This window comes from Mobula birostris, chromosome 10, assembly GCF_030028105.1.
Source record: "Mobula birostris isolate sMobBir1 chromosome 10, sMobBir1.hap1, whole genome shotgun sequence".
In the NCBI taxonomy this organism is placed as follows: Eukaryota; Metazoa; Chordata; class Chondrichthyes; order Myliobatiformes; family Myliobatidae; genus Mobula; species Mobula birostris.
The window spans coordinates 11,789,853-11,814,614 of record NC_092379.1 but is presented as its reverse complement, the minus strand read 5'-3'; the positions used below and the strand labels follow the sequence as shown (position 1 = coordinate 11,814,614).

At 46.5% G+C, this 24,762-nt stretch overlaps 1 protein-coding gene across 4 annotated transcripts in view; it reads right to left on the bottom strand.

Annotated features, from left to right (window-relative positions):
* LOC140203824 (cyclin-dependent kinase-like 1) overlaps nt 1-24,762 on the bottom strand; it is an 87,853-nt gene extending 63,091 nt beyond the window's left edge. For all 4 annotated transcript variants that reach the window (XM_072269919.1, XM_072269921.1, XM_072269920.1 and 1 more), the window contains exon 1: nt 24,307-24,762. In XM_072269919.1, the coding sequence (XP_072126020.1) occupies nt 24,307-24,474 (168 nt within the window). In that variant the 5' untranslated portion in view covers nt 24,475-24,762. The remainder of the gene's footprint in view (nt 1-24,306) is intronic.

The following is a 24,762-nucleotide window of genomic DNA, read 5'->3' as shown; positions in this document are numbered from 1 at the left end:
TTTTATTTTTGCATGATTTGGCCCTAACATTTTGTTTAATGACATTCCTATGAGGCACGTTGCGATGAATGGCTATGTTGAATGCGCCGCATTGATGGGAGTATTTCTTGTCACTTGGAAATAATGTTGACCATTAACACTGGCGCACCACAGAGATGTGTGCTTAGCCCACAGCTCTTCTCTCTCTACACTCATGACTATGTGGCTCTATAAATTCATTGATGGTACAACCATTGTTGGCAGAATTTCAGAATGGAGATGAGAGGGCGTACAGGAGCAAGCTTTACCAGCTAGTTGAGTGGTGTCGCAGCAACAACCTGGCACTCAATGTCAGTAAGACTAAAGAGCTGATTGTGGGCTTCAGGAAGGGTAAGACGAGGGAACACAAACCAATCCTCATAGAGGGATCAGAAGTGGAGAGAGTGAGCAGTTTCAAGTTCCTGGCTGTCAATATCTCGGAGGAACTAACCTGGTCCCAACATATCGATGCAGTTATAAAGGAGGCGAGACTGCTGCTATTTTTCATTAGGAGCTTGAGGAGATTTGGTTTATCACCTAAAACATTTTGAAACTTCTAGAGATGTACAGTGGAGAGCATTCTGACGGCTGCATCACTGTCTGGTTTGGGGGGTGGGGTCTACTGCAGAAGGTCAAAATAAGCTGCAGAAACTTGGAAAATTAGTCAGCTCCATCATGGGCACCAGCCTCTGTAACATCCAAGACATCTTCAAGGAGCGGTGCCTTAGGAAGGCGACGTCCATCACTAAGGACCCCCATCACCCAGGACGTGCCCTCTTCTCATTGTTACCATCGGGAAGGAGGCACAGAAGCCTGAAGGCACACACTCAGTGATTCAGGAACAGCTTCTTCCCCTCTGCCAACCAATCCTAAACAGATATTGAATCCATGAACACTACCTCACTACTTTTTATTTCTGTATTTCCTTGCGCTGCTTATTTTAACTTAACTATTTAATATATTTTTTTCTCTACATTTATTTATCATGTATTGCTTTGTACTGCTGTTAAGTTAACAAACTTCATAACACGTGCTGGTGATAGTAAACCTGATTCTGATTTCTACAGAAGCTATAGTTATCCAACAAACATCATTGTCTTGTACGAAGATAATTTGCTACCCCCCTCCCACCCTCACCTGCACATCTAATCACATTTGCTCTTGGCCTTTGCCCAACACTGACAAAGTTGTATTGGTCATGAATCGTTGCCAGGAGGATATCACATCAGCTATGTAATATAGGAAGTGCAAAATGCTGGAGGAACTCAGCAAGTCAGGCAAGAGCTATGGAGAGGAATAAACAGTTGACACTTCAGGCCGAGACCCTTCATCAGGACTGGAAAGGAAGGCGAACAGAAGCCAGAAGGAGGAGGTTGTGGGGGGGGGGGGGTACAAATTGGCACGTACTAGATGATACCAGGTGAGGTGGAAGGTGGGCGGGTGGAGGAGGGGAGATGAAGAAGCTCAGAGCAGAGAGCTGGAAGAGGTGAAGGGCCAACGAAGAAGGAATCTGATAGGAGAGGACAGTGGGCCATGGGAGAAAGGGAAGGAAGAGGGGAAGAAAAGGGATGGGCAGATGAGAAGGAGTGCGAGGGTAACCAGAATAGGGAATGGAAAAAGAGAGGAGGAGGGAGAGGGAAGTTGGAGAAATTGATGTTCAGGCCCTCGAGTTGGAGGCTACCCAAACAGAACGCTGCGTGTTGCTCCTGCAACCCGAGTTTAGTCTCAATGTGGCAGTAGAGGAGGTCATAGACCGACATGTCAGAATGGGAATGGGAAGGCGAATTGATGGTGCCTTTTGTAATGGAGAGCAAAGGACTGGAAGGACTGTTTGGGGCCCTGAATGGTGGTGAGGGAGGATGTGTAGGCGCAGGTGTAGTGGTGGCCAAATATATTTGCAACCAACATCCCCAATTTTATGCAGCAGGTGCCTGAAGGTAAATGTCAACACCATTCCTTCTGCTATTTCTCCAAACTGGTAAGCAGCCTGATCTCAGTGCCTGTCCCAGACCAACATCCATGCCACTGGGTCTCCAGCCAGTTAGATTGGGCAGGAAACACCATTCACATGCTTGAAACCAATTGTAATTCCTGATGCAGACCATCTATCCAGGGCTCTGTCCTGGGAAAGGAATTAACTAAGGGAAAGAGATCCATGGGTGTGCTTAGAGCTTTACTGAAGTGCAATATCTCCATTGTCTTCTTGGAATCTTTGGCTTATGTTCTCTCCTAGTGGAGGTGGGGGGGGGAGGGGTGGGTGCAGAATTGAGATCCTCAAATCCACAGACAGGAAGCCCCGTATAAACAATAAGAGCCTGCCAGCACATAAACAACCCACCCACCTCCTCTATCCCAATGGATACCTTCTCCGTTAGTATGGTCCTCATGTTGGCCTCAGAATCAACAGAACTTGAGTGGAAGCAAGTTATCTTCATAGAGAAAGGTGGTGAATCTCTCAAATTCATCTGCCCCAGAGGAATGCAGAAGTTTGCTCTTTATTTAGAATGGAGGCTCTGCAGATTATTTTTTTTTGAAAGATTGGAATATTGTAGGTATGCTGCCTGGTTGCATAATGGTCTGGTAGGGAAATTTGAATATGCATGAGTGTGAGAAGCTGCAGACAGTGGTGGGCTCAGCCCAATACATCACAGGGACACCCCTTCCCTCCAATGGTAATATCTACAGGAGGCACTGCCTTAGGAAGGCAACATCTGTCATCAAAGATCTCCACCATCTAGGCCATGCTATCTTCTCATAACATCCATCAAAGATCTTCACCATCCAGGCCATGCTATCTTCTTACAACATCCAAAGACCTCCACCATCTAGGCCATGCTATCTTCTCACAACATCCATCAAAGATCTTCACCATCTAGGACAAGCTATCTTCTTACAACATCCAAAGACCTCCACCATCTAGGCCATGCTATCTTCTCACAACATCTGTCAAAGATCTTCACCATCTAGGACAAGCTATCTTCTCGGAACTTACATCATCAAAGATCTCCACCATCTAGGCCATGCTATCTTCTCACAACATCCATCATCAGTGACCCCCACCATGCAGGCCATACCACTTTCCTGCAGATACCATCAGGCAGGAGATACAGAGGTCTGAAGCCTCACACCAGCAGGTTCAAGAACAGCTATTTCCCTTCAACCATTCACTTTTTGAACCCAGCTGCACGACCCTAATCACTACCTCAGTCCAGCAAAACTATGACCACTTTGCACTACTTTTTTTGTTTAATGACGTATTTTCTTGCAAATTTCCGTCTTTCTCGTGAACGTTGTGCCTGACGCTATGCGCCTGTGATGCTGCAAGTAAGCTGGACTCACATTCAAGGACTCTTCCCCTCACGTTCCCGTTATTTATCGCTGTTTATTTATATTTGGATTTGCACGGTTTGGTGTCTTCTGCGCTCTGGTTGAATGCCCTCGTTGGAGGGAGAAGGGAGCGTGGCCTGGGTAGTGGGGATCTCAGAGGATGGATGGCTGCGACACCCCCCTTTCACCGGCACCCTGTTCCTGAGTTCAGAAACTTTGATCGGCGCAGCAGGCTACTGTATTGAGTTTACCTGTCAGCGCAGACAATTACCTAATCCTGCAACCCGACCCGAGCTCTCTCTCTCTCTCTCACACACACACACACTCCACCCCTCCTTCACGAAAGCCGGCTCTCCAGCCTCTCACCTTACCCCCACCCTGCCCACGAGGTGCGAGCTGCCGTCGGCCTCTTGCCTCGGACCATCTGTCGGTAAAGGATACCGTCGGCGGCTCATGCCGTTCCCCCCTCGGTGTCAATGCCTCGCTGGGCGAGACGTCTTCCAGCTGCGCCGACGGTTTTGTCACAGCGCAGGGAGCTGTGACAGATTACCGCCGCCTCTCGGACTGCAGCTGTTGGGCAGTTCAACCATGACATTAATTTCACAGAGTGCGACATCCTACCATTCTCCTGCTCGCCCCAGTCCCCCCCCCCCACACACACTCCCTCTCTCCCAAAGGTGCTGACTCTCACCTTGCCCACGCGTTACCTGTGAACGGAGATACAACTCAGTCACACGTACCGTGATGCACAACGAGATGGGAACGCGCACGCTGCTGCTCGCCGGATGATGATCGGAGGTAGATTGGGAGTGAAGCGGACGGCCCAGCGCATCTGACTGCAGTTGTGAACTTCCCACTATTCAGGGCATTTACAGCGACAGGTGTGTAAAAAAGGGCCCGAAGGATCATTGGGGACCAGAGTCACCCCAACCACAAACTGTTCCATCTGCCACCATTCGGAAACGGTGCCACAGCATTAAAGCCAGGACCAACAGGCTCCGGGACAGCTTCTTCCACCAGGCCATCAGACTGATTAATTCACACTGATACAATTGTATTTTAAGCTATATTGACTGTCCTGTTGTATATCTTACTGTACTTACTATTTATTACAAATTACTATAATTTGCATATTTCACATTCATATGGAGACAACCATATATAACATACAACCATATAACAATTACAGCACAAAACAGGCCATCTCGGCCCTTCTAGTCCGTGCCGAACGCTTACTCTCACCTAGTCCCATCTACCTGCACTCAGCCCATAATCCTCCATTCCTTTACTGTCCATATACCTATCCAATTTAACTTTAACATAAAAGATTATGTAAATGTAACAAAGATTCTTACTCCTCATGTATGTGAATGATGTAAGAAATAAAGTCAATTCACTATTGGCCATATCCACAACAAGGCAACATCTGTCAAACACTACCCACCCCACCAGCGTTCAGGACATGCTCTGTTCTCACTACTGCCATCGGGAAGGAGCCTTAGATCCCACACCACCAGGTTCAGGGACAACTATTCCCCCTTATACATACACAGACCTTCAACTGTGACATATTAAAAGCCCAAGTGGAACAAGCCTGGCCAAGGTCAAACTTGTGTGCTTTAGCAATGCTCTGGTAACCGGCAAACAGCAACTACACAATGCAGAGATAGATCATATCTGTCTGTCCCTATGGCTACAATTATACATGCAAGCACTGAGATATGCAGGGCTGACAACGGCATCGAGCAACGCACTGACACAGGAAAAAAAATGTCGCAAGTGCATATTGAGCCTACACTCTTCTGTTTTCATGGACGTCTGTGAAGAACAAGAATTGCAGGTTGTATATTGTGTGCATTCTCTGATATTAAACGTAACCACTGAGCCATTGAAGTAGAGATGGTTAATTGGACTGCTATACTGTGCGTTGCAGACCCTGGAGACGTGGATAAGGAATGGTAGCTGGTTTGTACGGACAAAAGCTCGTTGCAGTGTGGTGCATGTCTGGTGCTAGATGTGGTCAGCTCTGGCCAAACATTAGGCAGCACACCTTTTAATAGGGATTGCTAACATAGTCCTTGTTCTACGAGGCAGATCATGCCCCACAAAAGGAGTCCATCTGGTCTCACCTTGGTGCTGGCCCTTCACCTGGTGGCTCGGTGGTGTAGTGGTCAGCACAACGCTTTGCAGTCCAGATGTCCCGGGTTCAATTCCCACTGCTGCTTGTAAGGATGTTTATACGTTCTCCCTGTGACCACGTGGGTTTCCTCCAGGTGCCCCGGTTTCCTCCCACAGTCCAAAGACGTACCGGTTGGTAGGTTAATTGGTCATTGTAAATTGTCCTGTGATTAGGCTCGGGTTAAAGTGGGAGATTGCTGGGCGGCTCGTCTCGAAGGGGCCGGAAGGGGCTCCTCCACATTACGTGTAAGTAAATAAACAAATAGGATCTTTTTGATGTAATAGGAAGTCAGTAAATTACTGTCAGTTCATTGAGAACCTCCTCACCTCCTCCCTTCTGTTGAGAAAGAATTTATAAGCACCAAGTTTACATTAATCAGAATCAGATTCATTAATTATAACTTGTATGGCCTATTCCGCACTGTATCACAATTAATAAATAATATCTGAAGTGACTCCAAACGGAGCTTCACTCAAGCGCCAGGGAAGAAGGGAGGCAGAGGTGTGGGGGGGGGGTCCCCAGATTATTCACCCCGTCAGGTACTGCTCAGTCTCGTTCTGCCTCACCCTTGAAAATTGTTTTTTTTTTTTTAAAAGCTGCATATACTGAAAATGTGAAATTCAGAAAGTAAAGGGAGTGTTGGAAATACTCAGCAGGCCAGGCAGTGTCCGCGGAGAGAGAAACCAAGTTCACTTTTCAGGTCAGACAACCTTCTTTGGAACCGGGAAAGAGAGAAGCGAGTTGGTTTAGGTGGCAGAGAAGGTATGTGTGGGGGGTGATGACAAAGGGAATCTCTCTAACAGGACGAGACTGGGTGATCTAATATGTCTGTCCAGGCGCGAGTAAATTCTGATTGATCAATCTGGAGCAAAACACGTGCTGCTGGAAGAACTCAGCAGGTCAGGCAGTATCTGTGGAAGGGAGCGTGCAGGCTGGGCCGAGGCCGTTCATCTGGACTGAATCAGGGTTGGTTTATTTTAGCCTACAGCATTATACTGAGGCCCAATGCAAACTTGAAGAATGGCACCTCACCTTCCCTTTGGGCACATTGCAGCCTTCAGGAACTTAATACCAGACTCTGCAATTTTGGATAAGTCACTTTCTTTAAAACTGTTTGTATCAGGCGTTTCTGCCTGCCGCCATTTTGGTTCAGTTATTCTTTTCTACTGCTTCTTTCCATTCTCTCCTCAACCCCCAGCATCACCTGCTGGGCTCAACCCACATTCTTAGCATTAGCAAGACACAGACCAAGAAGGTTATTAAGATTTTAACTGCCCCTGAACTGCTACATTAGGTCACCCAGTCTCACCCTGTCAGAGGTATTTTCTTTCTCCTAACCCATCCTCTCGCTCTACATTCTCTGCTACCTAACCAACTTTGGTTTTCCTTGTCCGAGTCGGATAAAGGAAGTGGACCTGAAATGTTGTCCGAGCTGCTGAGTATTCCCAGTATTTTCTGTTTTCATTTATGCTGTTCCTTTCCATTTGTATACATTTGGTTTCAACAAACCTCCCACTGTAGTCTTCAGGATCAGGATCTCTTCCCAATTTATTCTTTTTCCTCTCACTCCCATATTCTTGCCTTCTCCCATAACCTTTAACACCCGGACTAATCAGCCTCTGCAATTCCACTTTAAGTACACCCAATGACTTGGCCTTCACAGCCAGCTGTGGCAATGAATTCCACAGATTCCCCACCCTCTGGCTAAAGAAACTCCTCATTTCTGTTCTAAGTGGACATCTTTGCATTGAGGCTGTGCTCTCTGGTCCTAGCCTTCCCCACTATTGGAAACAGCCTCTCCAATCCAGGCCTTTCTACATACTTTATTGTCACCAAACAATTGATACTAGAACGTACAATCATCACAGCGATATTTGATTCTGCGCTTCCCGCTCCCTGGAGTACAAATCAATAGTAAATATTAAAAATTTAAATTATAAATCATAAATAGAAAATAGAAAATGGGAAGTAAGGTAGTGCGAAAAAACCTAGAGGCAGGTCCGGATATTTGGAGGGTACGGCCCAGATCCGGGTCAGGATCCGTTCAGCAGTCTTATCACAGTTGGAAAGAAGCTGTTCCCAAATCTGGCTGTGCGAGTCTTCAAGCTCCTGAGCCTTCTCCCGGAGGGAAGAGGGACAAAAAGTGTGTTGGCTGGGTGGGTTGTGTCCTTGATTATCCTGGCAGCACTGCTCTGACAGCATGCGGTGTAAAGTGAGTCCAAGGACGGAAGATTGGTTTGTGTGATGTGCTGCGCCGTGTTCACGATCATCTGCAGCTTCTTCCAGTCTTGTTCGATGGGTTTCACTAAGATCTCTCCTCATTCTTCTAATCTCCAGGCCCAGAGCCTTAAACACCCTTCATACATTAATCCCTTTTATCCCCCCAGAATCATTCTGATGAACCTCCTCTGGGCCCTTTCCAATGCCAGCACATCCTTTCCTAGATGAGAGACCCAAAACAGCTCACATTATACAAGGGAGGTGTGACCAATGCCTCCTAAATTCTCAGCATTACACCTTTGTACTGTCAGTAGTACTTGGGGTACAACCCACCCCAGCACTGAAGAAATGCTGCGCTGGCTGCAATCTTGCCTTCCACAGGAGGCTTAAAAGCAAAGCGACATCAACCCTCTCAGGTGTCACAAGAGATTAATTTCAAAGTGGAGCAAGGGAAATTGTCGGTTATCATTTATCCTTTAAAACCAATATATTCTGCAGCAGCAAATCTGCCCACAAACAGAAATAACGTAAAAGATATGAACTTCCCATTTGTTGATGCTGGGTGAGGGATCTAACCAGAGAATGTGCTCTTCCAGACAAAGTCACGTAGACAGAACATAGACCAGTACAGGCCCTTCGGCCCAATATGTTGCGCCAACCCTTTAATCTCTAAGATCAATCTAACCCTTCCCTCCCACATGGTTCTCCATTTTTCTTTCATCCTTGTAAGAGTCTTTTAAATGACCCTTAATGTACAGTATCAGGCACACATGTATATAGCTAGGATGTTTAAGACTTTTGCCCAGTACTGTAGTAATTTTATGTATTGCACTGTACGGCCGCCACACAAAAAAAAAAAAATTCATGACAGGTGTGAGTGATGATAAACCTGATTCTGATACGGGTCTCTACTGTGGACTGAGAGTGGGGAATCATGGTTGGGAAAAGGGGAAGGGGGGGGCGAGTGGGAAGAACCAGAGAGACATTCTGTGATGATCAATAAACCAACTGTTTGGAATCAAATGACCCTGCCTGGTGTCTCGGGGCTGGGTGTGTCTGTGCCCATGCCACCTCCACCCTGGCACCCCTTCTCTGCCACCTGTCCCACATCCCTCCCACAATGCTTCACCGTCATTATTCCCAACATCCTTTGCTCCCACCAGATTTACAAACTCGCTCTCCTCTCCACTTTGACAAATACAGTATTGTGTACAAAACTGTTAGGCACCCTAACTCTATATATATGTGTGCCTAAGACTTTTGCAGAGTACTGTACCTTTTATTTGATCATTATGCACCATGTCATATGACAGCATCATTATGTGCCATGTCATATGACATCATTATGTGCCATGTCATATGACATCATTATGTGCCATGTCATATGACATCATTATGTGCCATGTCATATGACATCATTATGTGCCATGTCATATGACATCATTATGTGCCATGTCCTATGACATCATCATTATGTGCTGTGTTATATGACGTGGACGATCATGGTCTTTCCATGAACATGAGTGTCCTCAGCAAATTTTTCTACAGAAGTGGTTTGCCTTTGCCTTCTTCTGGGCAGTGTCTTTACAAGACGGGTGATTCCAGCCATTATCAATACTCTTCAGAGATCGTCTGCCTGGTGTCAGTGGTCGCATAACCAGGACTTGCGATGTGCACTGGCTGCTCATACGAACATCCACCACCTTCTCCCATGGCTTCATGTGACCCTGATCAGGGGGCTAAACAGGTGCTACACCTTGCCCAAGGGTGACCTGAAGGCTAGCAGAGGGCAAGAGTGGCTCACACCTCCTTTGATAGAGACGTATCTCCACCCCTGCCAGCCAATTTATTTAAAATACCTATAATGAAACCGGAGTAAACTGGGGAAAAAAACTTCGGAATGAAAGCTTATTCACATCAGAGTGAAAAGTCAGAATGGAATCCGGGATAATGGTGAACAATGACCTACAAGGGGCAGGGTAAGTTAGTTTCTGTTGTATCTAGAGTCCCATTAGTTCTGCTCCATTGCTCAGCAGTAGTTAAACATTTCACAGGCACAATGCAATGAATATTGTATTCAGCACGGTGTGGGTGGAACTCTGCAAATTACCTGGTGTGGGTTAAAGGTTATCCTGAACTTTTTTTTAAAACCACTGTTATTCTTAGCCAGTATTTCAGAATAAAGTGTGCTTTGGGTCATTCCTCAGTCACGCTAGACGTCCCACAAAGGGAAGTTGTTTCTTCTTTCTGAACACAACACTTGTTTCATTACTACCAGAATTTATTGCGACATGATGGGAAGGAGACTATTCTAGATCATACGGTATAGGAGCAGATGTCTCGAGTCTGCGCGCCATTTCATCCATTTCCCTCCTGTCTTCTCCCCGTATCCCTCCATGCCCTAACCAATCAAGAATCTATCAGCCTCTGCCTTAAATACACCCAATGACTTGGCCTCCACAGCCACTTGTGGCAATGAATTCCATACATCCACCACTCTCTGGCTAAAGAAGTTCCTCTTCATCTCTGTTCTAAAAGGACATTCTTCTATTCTGAGGCTGTGTCCTCTGGTCTTTGACTCTCCCACCACAGGGAACATCCTCTCCACATCCACTCTATCGAGGCCTTTCACAATTCGATAGGTTTCAATGAGGTTGCCCCTCATTCTTCTGAATTCTAGTGAATCGGTCCTCATTTGATAAGCTTTTCAATCCCGGAATCATTTCGTGAACCTCCTTTGAACCCTCTCCAATGTCAGCACATCCTTTCTTAGAAAAGGGGCCCACAACTGCTCACAATACTCCAAGTGAGGCCTCACTAGTGCTTTATAAAGTCTCAGCATTACATCCTTGCTTTCATATTCTATTCTAGCATGCACAGTCTAAATTGAAAGGTCAGATGTCCGAACTGGACTTTTGAGCTCTGAGTCCGCAACTCCAGGACGGGGGTAGAGGGAATACTGTGCTGCCTGAGGTGGTGTTTCAGTTACTCCGTCCACTTCACTGAGAGATAGCGGGGCGATTCTGAGGCTTTTGCACGGTCCGGTAGACAGCAAATATCTCAACAGACAAAGAATGGGACTGGGAATGCAACCAGTATCTGTACAGATTGTACCTTGACGCTGTGTAGTGTCGTTCCCAGAACCTAACCCCAGTACAAATTCACTGATCCCTACTTCGACCCTTGACGATGCTGCATTAGTGTTGGTGATCACCAAGAGCTCCTCATGTGGGAGTAGCCCCACTATCTCCGCAAGATGCTTCAACCTTTCAGGCAGTAACTGGTTGCTAAATCTTACAATTAATATCTTTGGAATGGTGCCTCAGAACTACCTGCAAGGATCTCACCGATGTCAAGCATACTGGTTAGTTTCCAACACACACAAGATGCTGGAGGAACTCAGCAGGTCAGGCAGCGTCTATGGAAAACAGTGCAGTCGAAGTTTCGCAGTGGCTGAGATCCTTCACCAGGACTGGAAAGGAAGGAGGGCCACCGTCCCCTCCTATCAGATTCCTCCTGCTTCAGCCCTTTAATTTTTCCGCCTATCATCTCCCAGCTTCACACTTCTCCCACCCTCCTGCCTTCTCCTATCACCGTCCATCATGTGCTTCTTCCCCTCCCCCCACCACCTTATTCTGCCCCCTTCCTTTCCGATCCTGAAGAAGGGTCTCGGCCTAAAACATCGACTGTTTATTCGCCTCCATAGATGCTGCCTGACCTGCTGAGTAAATTTTCATATACATTTAGCTTTTGAGTATCAAAATGGTTGCTGTGATGCGTCTAGTGTGGTGGTGTGGTGGGTAGGGCTTGTCACTCTCACTTTCAGCTTCCACCACTGGCGAAAAGGAGAGCTGAATGTGTAGGTCTCTCCCTGCCAGTACCCAGCCTCTGCAGCAGCAAGCCTCATGTAGTGCCTCCTTGCTGGCGACACAAGGAAACTGAACTCCTTTTGGACTCAGTCTGAACTACAGAGGACGGGGAGGAGGTGTGGCCCCTGCACACGTAACACGCAGGCCCACAGGCATGTGGACATGCCCTGGTGCTCGTGAACCAGATCCCCAGCTATGGGTCAATAGCCCCACTGCCTTGTGGGCAACCTCGGGAGAGACGAAGGCTACGGGAGTGGACCCAGACAGCAAATCCGGAGTGGAGCCCCTAAGGTGGCTGGACGTCATTGAACATCTTTCCAGAAGCTCCTGCAGCCAAGCTGGTGCCAAACGTATTGCTTCATCAGCTTTCCTTTGGACTACACTGGTGAGGCCAAGAGGGGGATCTTGACGACTGGGCATCTCAGGATCTCCATATCCTCTGCCCAGGCTTGTGATGATGATCATCGCCAATTGTCCTTCGAGACAGACAGATGCCAACCAACCACAGCTTTTTTTTAAAAAATGTATTTCAATGCACCTGCTTCATTAGATATACCAGAGGTATTAAACCTGATACTAATTCTGAAACAGGCTGTTCGGCCCAACCAATTCATGCCAGCATTTACACTCCACTACCACGTTTTGTCTTTACTCAGCTGAATCTATCGAGCTGGCTCTCTGTTCCTCTCTCCCTCATTAGCTTGTCCAGCCTCTCCTTAAAGGTATCCAAGCTATTTACTTGAACTACAGTTGAAGTCTCTCCCATGGTCTGCTCTCCTCTCCTATCAGATTCCTTCTTCTTTGGCCCTGTTCCCTTTCCACCAATCACCTTCCAGCTTCTCCTCTCACTTCACCCACTCATGTACCTTCCCCCTCACCTGCCTCACCAATCACCTTCCAGCTTCTCCTCTCACTTCACCCACTCACGTACCTTCCCCCTCACCTGCTTCACCAATCACCTTCTAGCTTCTCCTCTCACTTCACCCACTCACGTACCTTCCCCCTCACCTGCCTCACCAATCACCTTCCAGCTTCTCCTCTCACTTCACCCACTCACGTACCTTCCCCCTCACCTGCTTCACCAATCACCTTCTAGCTTCTCCTCTCACTTCACCCACTCACGTACCTTCCCCCTCACCTGCTTCACCAATCACCTTATAGCTTATACTCCTTCTGCACCCTGACCCCGCTCCCCCATCATCTTATTCTGTCTTCTTCCTGCTTCCTCTCCAGTCCTGATGAAGAGTCTCGGCCCGAAACAGCATTTATTCCTTTCTGCAGAAATAGCCTGACCAGCATTCTGTACGCGTTACTCTGGAATTTTGTTGGCCCATGCTAATAAAGAAACAGCGCGAGGCCTTTAAAGCCGCAAACTTTAATTTTATGTTTGACAGAAAAGAGCACCGTACAAGTATAGGGCCTTGTTTCCTCCTGTTAAAAAACCGGCCTATCTTTGGAAGTTAACCTCAGACAAGTACCTTGAGGCAGGTGGGGAGTCATGGTAGCGTAGCAATTAGGGCAGCGTGAGGCTATTATAGTTTGGAGTTCAGAGTTAAATTCCGGCATCCTCTGTACGTCCTCCCTGGTTTCCTCTGGGAGTTCTGGTTTCCTCCCACAGTTCCGGTTAGTAAATTAATTTGTCCTTGTATGAGGGGTGATTGATAAGTTCGTGGCCTAAGGTATAAGGAGTCAATTTTAGAAAACCTAGCACATTTATTTTTCCTACATTTACACACTTAGTCCAGCGGTCGTGGAGTGTACAGATCCCTTCTTTGTAGAAGTGGGCATCTTGAACCTCCAGAAAGTGGTCCACAGCAGGGGTGATTGATAAGTTCGTGGCCTAGGGTAGACAGAGATAAGTTATTAACTTCAAACTTTCTGCATAATCACTCAAACAGCTGAACTGCATGTGCGTGTAACGAGAGCTGTAGAACTCATCTCCTTCTACTTATCAATCACCCCTGCTGTGGACTACCTGGAGGTCCAAGATGCTCTTGTTACACACATGTGCAGTTCAACTCTTTGAGTGATTATGCAGAAAGTTTGAAGTTAATAACTCATCTCCTTCTACCCTAGGCCACAAACTTATCAATCACTCCTGCTGTGGACCACTTCTACAAAGAAGGGATCTGTATGCTCCACGACCACTGGATTAAGTGTGTACATGTAGGAGGGGACTAAGTTGAAAAAATAAATGTGCTAGGTTTTCTAAAATTGACTCCTTCTACCTTAGGCCACGAACTTATCAATCACCCCTCGTAAATAGTCCCATGAATAGACAACGGTAGATGGAGATTGAAACATCGAGGCAACTGCTCTCCTCGGAGGGGCTGCTGGGTTCACGCTCCCTGGTGTTATTTATGGATTGGACTGTAGTTCATATTCGCCTCTTTCATTTCTACTTTATTTTTCGTGTTTGCGCCCATTCTTTCTTGTTGCCGTTTGGCAGGCGGCGGGGGGGCGGTTTGATGTCCTTGTTGCTGTTTGTCTGGGAGGGGGATATATTAGTTTTTTTGTGTGAGGGAGGGGGTGGGGGGGGTTTGGGGTATGTGAGCTTCTGTTATTTTCCTTTTCGTATGGGGAGGGATTGATGTCTTTTCTTTCAACCACTTCTATAGTTTTTCTAGAATTTATTGCTGTCTGGAGAAGACAAATCTGAGAGTTGTATTCTGCAAACATACTTTGATAATAAAACTAACCTTTAAACCTTTAAATCGGGGTGGCTGTAGTGCAGCTCGAGAGGCCGGAAGAGCCCAAGACGTACCTCTAAATAAATTAAAATAAACAAGTACATAGCTGTTGTTGGGGCATATTCTGGAGTTCGGGTATATAGCAAATATTAACTTAACCAGCAGCCATTCTTCAGATTTGAATGTGTACGACTCATCTTCTGCCAAACAAGCAGAGCATAATACACAGCACTGAAGCTTGATGTTGTTCCTCTCCGCACCTCGCGGCGCATCGGGTGGCAACCCGAGGCCGCGTTGCTAGCTCGACGCTCAACCCAGCACAGGTGGGAAGCGTGCAAGGAGTCGGCTAGATTCGAACCCAGGACGGCTCGCCTCAGAGTCCAGGTCGGATGCCACCATGCCACCGGCCGGCAGACCAAAGAAGGAACGCGATGCTTCATGTTGCAGTGGCGGTAGAAAGGGTCAGAGTACACTGCGCTTCACCTTTGCAAAGCTCACCTGGGAGAATAAAATCATCTCGGACTTCCAGCCGGGTACAGTTATCAATCTTAACCAACGTTTTGATGACAAACTCTGCCATCATCTTCAGGGCTGACGCCCAGGCATGCCTAGTCTGGTGGTATATGTACCCCCCCCTCCCCCCGTCGTCTGTCCCTTCTGATTGGTTATTCCTCATCCAATCAGGTTTCCGGTACCCCACCTGATTTGCAATCAAATTCCAGTTCTTACTTCGTGTGAGACCATTGTCTTTGTTAAAATTCTTTTTCTCTAGCTTCCCTCACCAGGCAGTCCCAAAAGCCACTGTAGCAGCACAGTAGTTTTGTGCCATTGAAGTCAATCTTGTGGCCATCGCGAATGCAATGTTCTGCTCCTGTCAATTTTTCAGGGTGACCCAAATGGATACATCTCCTATGCTCCCTGATACGGGTTTCCACTGTGCCAATATATGCTGCTCGGCACTCACAGGGAATCCTGTAAACACCAGCCGTCCTGAGTCCCAGGTCATCCTTGACCCGCATAAACTGGGATTTGAGCTTCCTTAAGGTGGGACAAGTGGAAACCTGGTTGGTTGAGGACTAACCAATCAGGAGGGAAGGACAAAGGAAATTGAGTATATCTACCACTGGACTAGATGTGCCCAGGTATCATCCCTGATGAAGGTGGCAAAGTTTGTCATCGAAACGTCAGTTAAAATCAATACCCGTACTCGGCTGGAAGCCCGAAAAGAGTCTAGGGAAAGCACGAGATCCTTTTTCACTCACACAGAGGGTTAAACTGAAGAATATGTCTATTTACAATCAGAACAATCTCCTTTGATTGAGCTCAAAAGCCAATGATTGTCAGGGACAGGCAGAAGGAGTTGAACAGGAACCACCAGAGATTAAATTACTATTCTACACTTGGCTGATTTTAAGTCAGGTTGGATCTTTTAACGGATAATATTGCAGTCACACACGAGAAAGTTTTATTCCTAGTTTAGTTTTGGTTGACCCTATGCATCGATAGAAATGAAGGAAATGAGATCCAGACGGGAAAATCCATTGGCAAGGAGGTATAGGACTTTCCACACCACCAGGTTCAGGAACAATTATAATCTTCAACCTTCAGGCTCCTGAGCCAGCGTGGGTAACTTCACTCACCTCAACTCTGAACTGATTCCACAACCTACGGACTCACTTTCAAAGAGCACAACAGCTCATGTTCTCACAAGAATGTGAGAACATTAGTCTTTACGTATATTTCAGGCAGAGACTGATAGATTATTGATTGGTCAGGGCATGAAGGGATACTGGGGAGAAGGCAGGAGACTGGGGCTGGGAGGGAAAATGGATCAACCATGATGAAATGGTGGAGTGGACTTGATGGGCCAAATGGCCTAATTTTACTCCAATGTTTTCTGGTCTTACAATTTATTTACTCAATTATTTATTATTATCTGTTTTTTTGTATATGCAGCTTGTCTTCTTTCGCACATCGGTTACTTGTCAGTCTTAGTATGTTCTACTGTGAACGCCCGCGAGAAAATGTTGACATATAGGTACTTCGTGAGTGGTGGGGTGGCGATACATCTCTACCAAAGGAGGTGTAAGGAGCTCCTTCCTTCCTCTAGTCTGCAGCTCACCCTGGGGCAAGGTGTAGCACCTGCTTAATCTCCCAATCAGGGTCATGTGAAGCCACAGGAGCAGGTGGTGGATGGTCGTATGAGCAGCCGGTGCAGATCACAAGCCTTGGTGAAGCAACCACTGACTATAGGCAGTAATCTCTGAAGATGATTATAATGGCTGGGGTCACCCGACTTGTAAAGACACTGCCCAGAAGAAGGCAATGGCAAACCACTTCTGTAGAAATGTTTGCCAAGAACAATTATGGTGATGGAAAGACACATACAAAGTGGCACATAATGATGATGTCATACAACTTGACACATAATGATGTTGTCATACAACTTGGCACATAACAATGACAATAGGTAATTAATTCACTTTGAACTTTGGAAAGTCCTAGGATTGTCAGCTTTCATACCATAATGACCTTGACATGAATAAGTATTGTTTTGCCACTGGGTTCCCATCTAGAACTGCAAACTTTACAACATCACAGAATACATCAGTTTGCCTCAAATCAACAAAACTCACTAAATCGAGATTTTAAAAAAGTTTGTTTTTATTGACAAAGTGCTAGTTATACATTGGGGGAGCTCTGGGGATCATGATTTAGGCGATGGATGCTTGCTACCATGCCTCAAAGCACTTTGCCCGGTTAACAGGTGAGAGTTTGGCCAAGCTGAAGTGCGAATTTGCAGGTCAATTGAGCGGCTCAGGATAAGGGAATCAAAGTCACTTCTCTCTCATAATCTTTCCGTCCACCATAAGAGAGAATCCCACCCCCAAGACCTCACCATAACCACACATTCCGGCCTGTACTCGCTGGAGTTCAGAAGAACCGGGGGGCGGGGGTGGGGGGGCTACATTGAAACCTATTGAACGTTGAAAAGCCACAACAAAGTGGAGGTGGAGAGGATGGTGGGGAAGTTTAAGACCAGAGGACAGCCTCAGATTAGAGTGGTGTCCATTTAGATCAGGGATGAGGGTGAATTTCTTTAGCCAGAGGGTGGTGAATCTGTGGAATTCGTTGCCACAGGTGGCCGTGGAGACCAGAGCACTGGGTGCATTTAAGGTGGAGGTTGATAGGTTCTTGATTAGTCAGGACATGAAAGAACTATAGTAGGTAGGCAGGAGATTGGGGTTAAGAGGGAAAAGGATCAGCCATGATGAAATAGCAGAGCAGACTCAATGGGCTGAATGGCCTAATTCTGCTCCTATGTTTTACAGTCTTGTGAAGAAGCCCACACTGATCACCATTGTAATTATGGAAAGGGGAGTTATGCCCGAGGTAGAATAACAGAATCAGGGAGCACAGAAGACTATTCAGGCTGCTGTGTCTGTGCTGACTCCGTAATAAAGACCTCTAATGATGTGGAGAGGATGTTTAATGACGTGCAGTGGGGGAGTCTAGGAGCAGAGGGCACAGCCTCAGAATTCAAGGATATCCCCATAGGACAGAGATGAGGAGGAATTTCGTTAGCCAGAGAGTGGTGAGTCTGTGGAATTCAGATGGTTGTGGAGTGGAGGTTGATAGGTTCTTGATTAGTAAGGGCACCGAAGGTTACGGGCAGAAGGCAGGAGAATGTGTGTTTAACACTTAATACTTAGATATTTTGATACAGCACAGAGTAGGCCCTTCTGGCCCTTTGAGCCACGCCTGATATAACCCTACCCGAATTGCGAGACAATTTACAATGACCAATTAGCTTACCAACCGGTACATCTTTGGACTGTGGGAGGAAACCAGAGCACCCGGAGGAAACCCACACAGTCACAGGGAGAACGTACAAACTCCTTACAGACAGCTTCGGGAATTGAACCTGGGTCACTGGGACTGTAAAGCGTTGTGCTGACCACTACGCCACCGTGCCCCTCCATACGATCATCCCTCAGAAGCTGGTGGGTCATCTGCCATCGTTCGGTCTCAATATCTTTCTCTGTAACTGGATCTTGGAATTTTTGACAGAAAGACCAATCAGTCCTCGTTGGCGACAACATTTCTCGGTCCGTCGCAGTAAACACCACATTCCTCAGGGCTGCGCGCTCTGTCCTCTGCCGTTCACATTGCCAACGCACAACTGAACTGCTAGATCCAGTTTAAACCGAATCACCAAGTTCGCTGATGACACAATAGCGGTTGGCTTCATCAATACGGCGACGAGGGTGGCGCACAGAGAGGAGAGAGGGTAGAACGGTAGAACGGTGTGAGCACAACAATTTGAGTCTCAATGTGGACAAGATTAAAAGAGATGATTGTAGACCTTAAGGAGGGGCAGGCTGACCACTCCTCACTGCACAGAAACCGGTCCACCATGGAGAGAGTTAGGAGCACCAAGTGTCTGTGAGTGCACATAACAGGGAATCTCACCTGGCCCTCCAACACCACTTGATCAAGAAAGCACAGCAGCGACCCTGCCTAATGAGGAGATTGAGACGAGCGAGGCTCCCTCCCCCAAACCCCATTCCGACCAGGAGCACCATTGAGAGTGTCCTGACCAGCTGCATCACCGTGTGGTACGGGAATTGCAAGGCATCTGACCGCAAGACCCTACAAAGGATTCTGAGGACTGCTGAGTGAATCATCAGGGTCTCTCTTCTTCCCATCTGAGATAATTTATCCAGAGCATTGGACACGCAGGGCCCTTCGCATTGTTAATAATCCCTCCCGTCCATCCATCCAACAGTCGCTTTGAAATGGCAAGGCACTTCAACTTGAAAAGGACCATCAATCAGATGATGGAATGACAGCGCAGACTTGATGGGCTGAATGGTCCCTCTCAGCCCCAATCTTCCACCTTCTCCCCGTATCCCTTCTTGCCCTGACTAATCAAGAACCTATCAACCTCTGCTTTAAGTACACCCAATGACTTGGCCTCCACAGCCGCCCGTGGCAATGAATTCCACAGATTCACCACCCTCTGGTCAAAGAAATTCCTCCTCGTCTCTGTTCTAAATGACATCCCTCTATTCTGAGGCCGCGTCCTCTGGTCTTAGACTCCTCCACCGTAGGAAACATCCTCTCCACATCCACTCTGTTGAGGCCTTCCAACATTCGATAGGTTTCAGTGAGATCCCACCTCAGTCTTCTGAATTCCAGTGAGTACAGGCCCAGAGCCATCAGACCTCCCTCCTCAGACACTCCCAATGTTAATGTGGATCAACTTCCACCTTTCAGATTAAGACGTTAATATCTATATTTGGTTTATATTTTACCAGTTACCTCAACATTATGTCCATTGGCTTCCAACTCTCTTGCACTCTATCCCTATAAGAACCAATGTCCTTCACGGAGAGGTAAATAGATTAGCAATGGTAACCCAAGCCCAATCTACAGCAATGTTTACGCGTGGTAGCTGCAGCAACTTAGCAATGACGTAACTGGACCATTCATTTGGTTGCTTAACCCATTATTTGGTCTTTTTCTGATACAGGTGCCAAATGTATCTTGCACTGGGTGGGCACGTACATCAAGGACATGCTTTTAAATGTTAAAATAGCTGGATTTTAAAAAAGGCCAGTGTACAATCTGTTCTGACACGAGAAGGGGGATAAAAAAACAACTCCTTTGTTTTTGTGAAAGCCCGTAATTAATGGTTTGCCGGGGATTATTCTTTTCGTTTACTGTTCAACGTGACAGCTCTTGCAGTGGGGCATGAGAAGAATGCACAATTTTACAGGGAGCGCCATTGGAGATGGCGGGGGTGGTGGTGAAGGCGGGAGAGCATCAGAGGAGCTTTGGAAACTTAGTGAGTTCCAGAGTCGTAAACTAATTAAGGATGGATAGTGTATGATAATGCCCCTCAAAGTCCAACCCTATGTCCCCGTCATGAGGGGTGGAAACGGGCAAGTCTGGCCAACGGGGCTCTGGTGAAGCTGTATAGGCTAATCTCCTGTACAGTGGATACGATGGATTTCAGAAAGATTCATGAACTTCAACCGTACCGTCAACTTTGGATAATGGAGATGGGAGGTCATCAATGGTCTGTGCTCCACAGGGAGCGAAGGGACCTAGAAGAAGAAGAAGTATATGATAATGGGTGGCAGGGTGGAGGTACGTCGCTACCAAAGGAGGTGTGAGGTGCTCCTTCACTCTGCTAGCCTGCGGGTCACCCTTCGGCAAGGTGTAGCACCTGCTTAGCCCCCAATCAGGGTGACGTGAAGCCATGAGAGCAGGTGGTGGATGGTTGTACGGGCAGCTGGTGCAGATCACAAGTCCTGGTTATGCGACCAGGCAGACAATCTCTGGAGGGTATTGATAATGCCTGGGGGGGGGGGGGGTGGGTCACCTGCCTTGTAAAGTCACCGCCCAGAAGAAGGCAAGGACAAACCACTTCTGTAGAAAAATTTGCCAAGAACAATCATAGTCATGGAGACCATGATTGTCCATGTCAAACAACACGGCGCATAACGATGATGCCATATGACATGGCACATAATGATGATGTCATGGGACACGGCACATAATGATGATGAGAGTATGATACATTCACCGGCTGCTTCACTAGTTACCTCCTATACCTAATAAAGTGGCCACGATTGTATTTTCATGGTCTTCTGCTGCTGTAGCCCGTCCGCTTCAAGGTTCGACATGTTGTGCATTTAGAGAAGCTCTTCTGCACCCCACTGTTGCAACACGTGGTTATCTGAGTTACTTTCACCTTCCTGTCAGCTTGAACCAGTCTGGCCAGTCTCCTCTGACCTCTCTCTCATTAACAAGATGTTTTCGCCCACAGAACTGCCGCTCACTGGATGTTTTTTTTCGGTTTTTTTTCCACACCATTCTCTGTAAACTCTAGAGACTGTTGTGCGTGAAAATCCCAGGGGATCAGTAGTTTCCAAGATACTCAAACCACCCCATCTGGCACCAACAATCATTCCACAGTCAAGCTCACTTAGATCACATTTTTTCCCCATTCTGGTATTTGGTCTGAACAACAACACAGCGAGCACTGTGAGGGTCATGTTTTTTGACTTCTCCAGTGCGTTCAACACCATCCGGCCTGCTCTGCTGGGGGAGAAGCTGACAGCAATGCAGGTGGATGCTTTCCTGGTGTCATGGATTCTTGATTACCTGACTGGCAGACCACAGTACGTGTGCTTGCAACACTGTGTGTCCGACAGAGTGATCAGCAGCACTGGGGCTCCAGAGGGGACTGTCTTGTCTCCCTTTCTCTTCAGCATTTACACCTCGGACTTCAACTACTGCACAGAGTCTTGTCATCTTCAGAAGTTTTCTGATGACTCTGCCATAGTTGGATGCATCAGCAAGGGAGATGAGGCTGGGTACAGGGCTATGGTAGGAAACTTTGTCACATGGTGTGAGCAGAATTATCTGCAGCTTAATGTGAAAAAGACTAAGGAACTGGTGGTAGACTTGAGCAGAGCTAAGGTACCGGTGACCCCTGTTTCCATCCAGGGGGTCAGTGTAGACATGGTGGAGGATTACAAATACCTGGGGATACGAATTGACAATAAACTGGACTGGTCAAAGAACACTGAGGCTGTCTACAAGAAGGTCAGAGCTGTCTCTATTTCCTGAGGAGACTGAGGTCCTTTAGCATCTGTTGGACGATGCTGAGGATGTTCTATGAGTCTGTGGTGGCCAGTGCGATCATGTTTGCTGTTGTGTGCTGGGGCAGCAGGCTGAGGGTAGCAGACACCAACAAAATCAACAAACTTATTTGTAAGGCCAGTGATGTTGTGGGGATGGAACTGGACTCTCTGATGGTGGTGTCTGAAAAGAGGATGCTGTCCAAGTTGCATGCCATCTTGGACAATGTCTCCCATCCACTACATAATGTACTGGGTGGGCACAGGAGTACATTCAGCCAGAGACTCATTCCACCGAGATGCAACACAGAGCGTCATAGGAAGTCATTCCTGCCTGTGGCCATCAAACTTTACAACTCCTCCCTTGGAGGGTCAGACACCCTGAGCCTATAGGCTGGTCCTGGACTTATTCCCTGGCATAATTTACATATTACTATTAAATTATTTATGGTGCAACTGTAACGAAAACCAATTTCCCCCAGGATCAATAAAGTATGACTATGACTAACTGAACCTCTTGACCATGTCTGCATGTTTTTATGCATTGAGATACTGCCACGTGATTGGCTGATTAGATATTTGCATTAATGAGCAGGTGTACCTATTGAAGTGGTCACTGAGTGTACTTAGCAGCAATTACATACCTCTTGGATTTTACAGCCCCCTGGGTGATTCCCTTAGGATATGAGATACTCAGGACTTGGATGGGGAAGAAGTATTTGCCCCTATTGGGCAAATGGGAGGCAGTGAGGTAGTTTCTTGTTTAGTTGAAGGAAGCTATAAATGTTTGTTCCTTTTCAGAGCTCAGACAAAAGATCTGGGTGTCTAAGTGAGGTTTGCTCCCAAGGTTACTGACATCACAGCAGTGAAACACTACAGACCACCTCTTGCACTACCATGGGTTGTTTTATGTTATCTTTTACACATCATGTCTCTGTGTCTGAGGGTTCTGCGACGTATACTCAGTTCTGTGCTGAACCGAGCCTGAGGCTGTGGTCTGCTCCAGCTGCTCCGGGCTTTGTGTCTATGGACTCTCTCTCTCTGAAGGCTAGTCGCTAATTTTTATTGTTTGCCCGATTTGATTTTTTTCTCTCTCTCTGAACTTTAGATGTTTGATGGTCTTTTTTTATGGACTCTTTACAGTTTCTTTGTTTTGTGGCTGCCTGTAAGGAGAGGAATCTTAAGGTTGTATAATGCACGCATAAGTAGTAATCTAATGTATGCAACTCTCTGTCTCTCTCCCATCTCTCTCTCTCCCCATCTCTCTCTGTCTATCTCTTTCTCTGTCTGTCTCTCTCTCGCTGTCTCAGAACAAAGTAATTGATACAGACACACATTCCTGCAAATGCAATTACACAACCTGTCTCTTTTAGCAAAGCATGTTACACATTCTTTTAGTGGAGATTTACCAAATGTGGGAACAACAGTACAGTAACTTGCATTTGTTCATTTATTCAACTACGGGTCACTGGTGAAAAACCGCCCACATTTCTTAAGTATATTTCCCCAGCATTCTATCCATTCCTCATCCCCTGAACGTCAGTAAAATAATCTGATATTTTATTTAACTGCTCTTCTGAATTCCAGTTGTCCACAATTTGTCTACTATATAGCAAATTTTTGGTGGGCCTGATGCATTTCAAATGTCATGGGTATTCTCAAAGAGCTTCTACTAATCAAACACTCCTTTAAAAAAAACGTTTGATTACAATTACATATTTGCAACAGTATATCATCAAAGCCAAAAGCGACATTGGTACAAATGACCAAAACTCGATCAAAGATTTTGATTCAATGGAACTTCTCAAATGAGGAGAGAAAGGTGGTACGGTTTCGGGAAGAATTTCGAAATTGTAGGGTCCAGAAACGGGTAGATTCTGGGCATGAGCAAGTGGAATCTGGCTTGCTTAAAGTTCAAAGCAAATTTACTAGCAAAGTACATACATGTCACCATATGCAACCCTGAGAATAATTTTCTTGTGCACGTGTTCAGTAAATCCAAGAAATGCAATAGAATCAATGAAAGACCGCATCCAACAAGAATAACAAACAACTAATCTGCAAAAAACAACCTGTGCAAATACAAAAGAAAATAATACAAATAATAATAAATAAATAAGCAGTAAATAGTGAGAATATGAGCTGAAGAGTCCTTGAAAGTGAGTCCATAGGTTGTGGGAAGATTTCAGTGATGGGGCTCAAATTGAAGAAATGCCCAGACCTCAGATGCTTGTACTTCAGGATAAGACCACAGAGGGATCTCAACAGAAGGAAGGGCTTGCTCAAATTTTGGAAACACGCGATTTAGGTAAAAAAAATAGTCATGACAACTCTCTGGGCGAACTTACCTTCAACATACGGATCTCCCTCAGGGCAATCTTCTTTATAAGGGGATCGTCCTCTGATTCCATGAATTTCTTGATTGCTACGATCTGGCCCGTGTCTTTGTTTCTGCATCTGAACACCACACCGTAGGAACCCTCCCCAATCTTCCCTAACTTTTCATACTTCTCCATCTCCCCGGCACCGTTCTGGTTTTCAACCCTCCAGGGGTCTGAAAATGCCCGTTCCCCGTTTTAACCAACTCCGATTACCTGATTTGTTGTTTTGATCTTACTTCGCCCCGTTTGCTTGGAGATATTTCTCTCTCTCTGTGATATGTTTTTCTTTCGTTAATGGACTCTCTATTTCTCGCTCGTTCCTTCTGTAGTGTTTTCTTTCTTTTTGTCTTTTATTCCCACATATTTTCCCTCTGGTCCCCTCTCTCCCCTCTCCTTGCTTCCCCTGTCCCTCTCTCTCCTGTC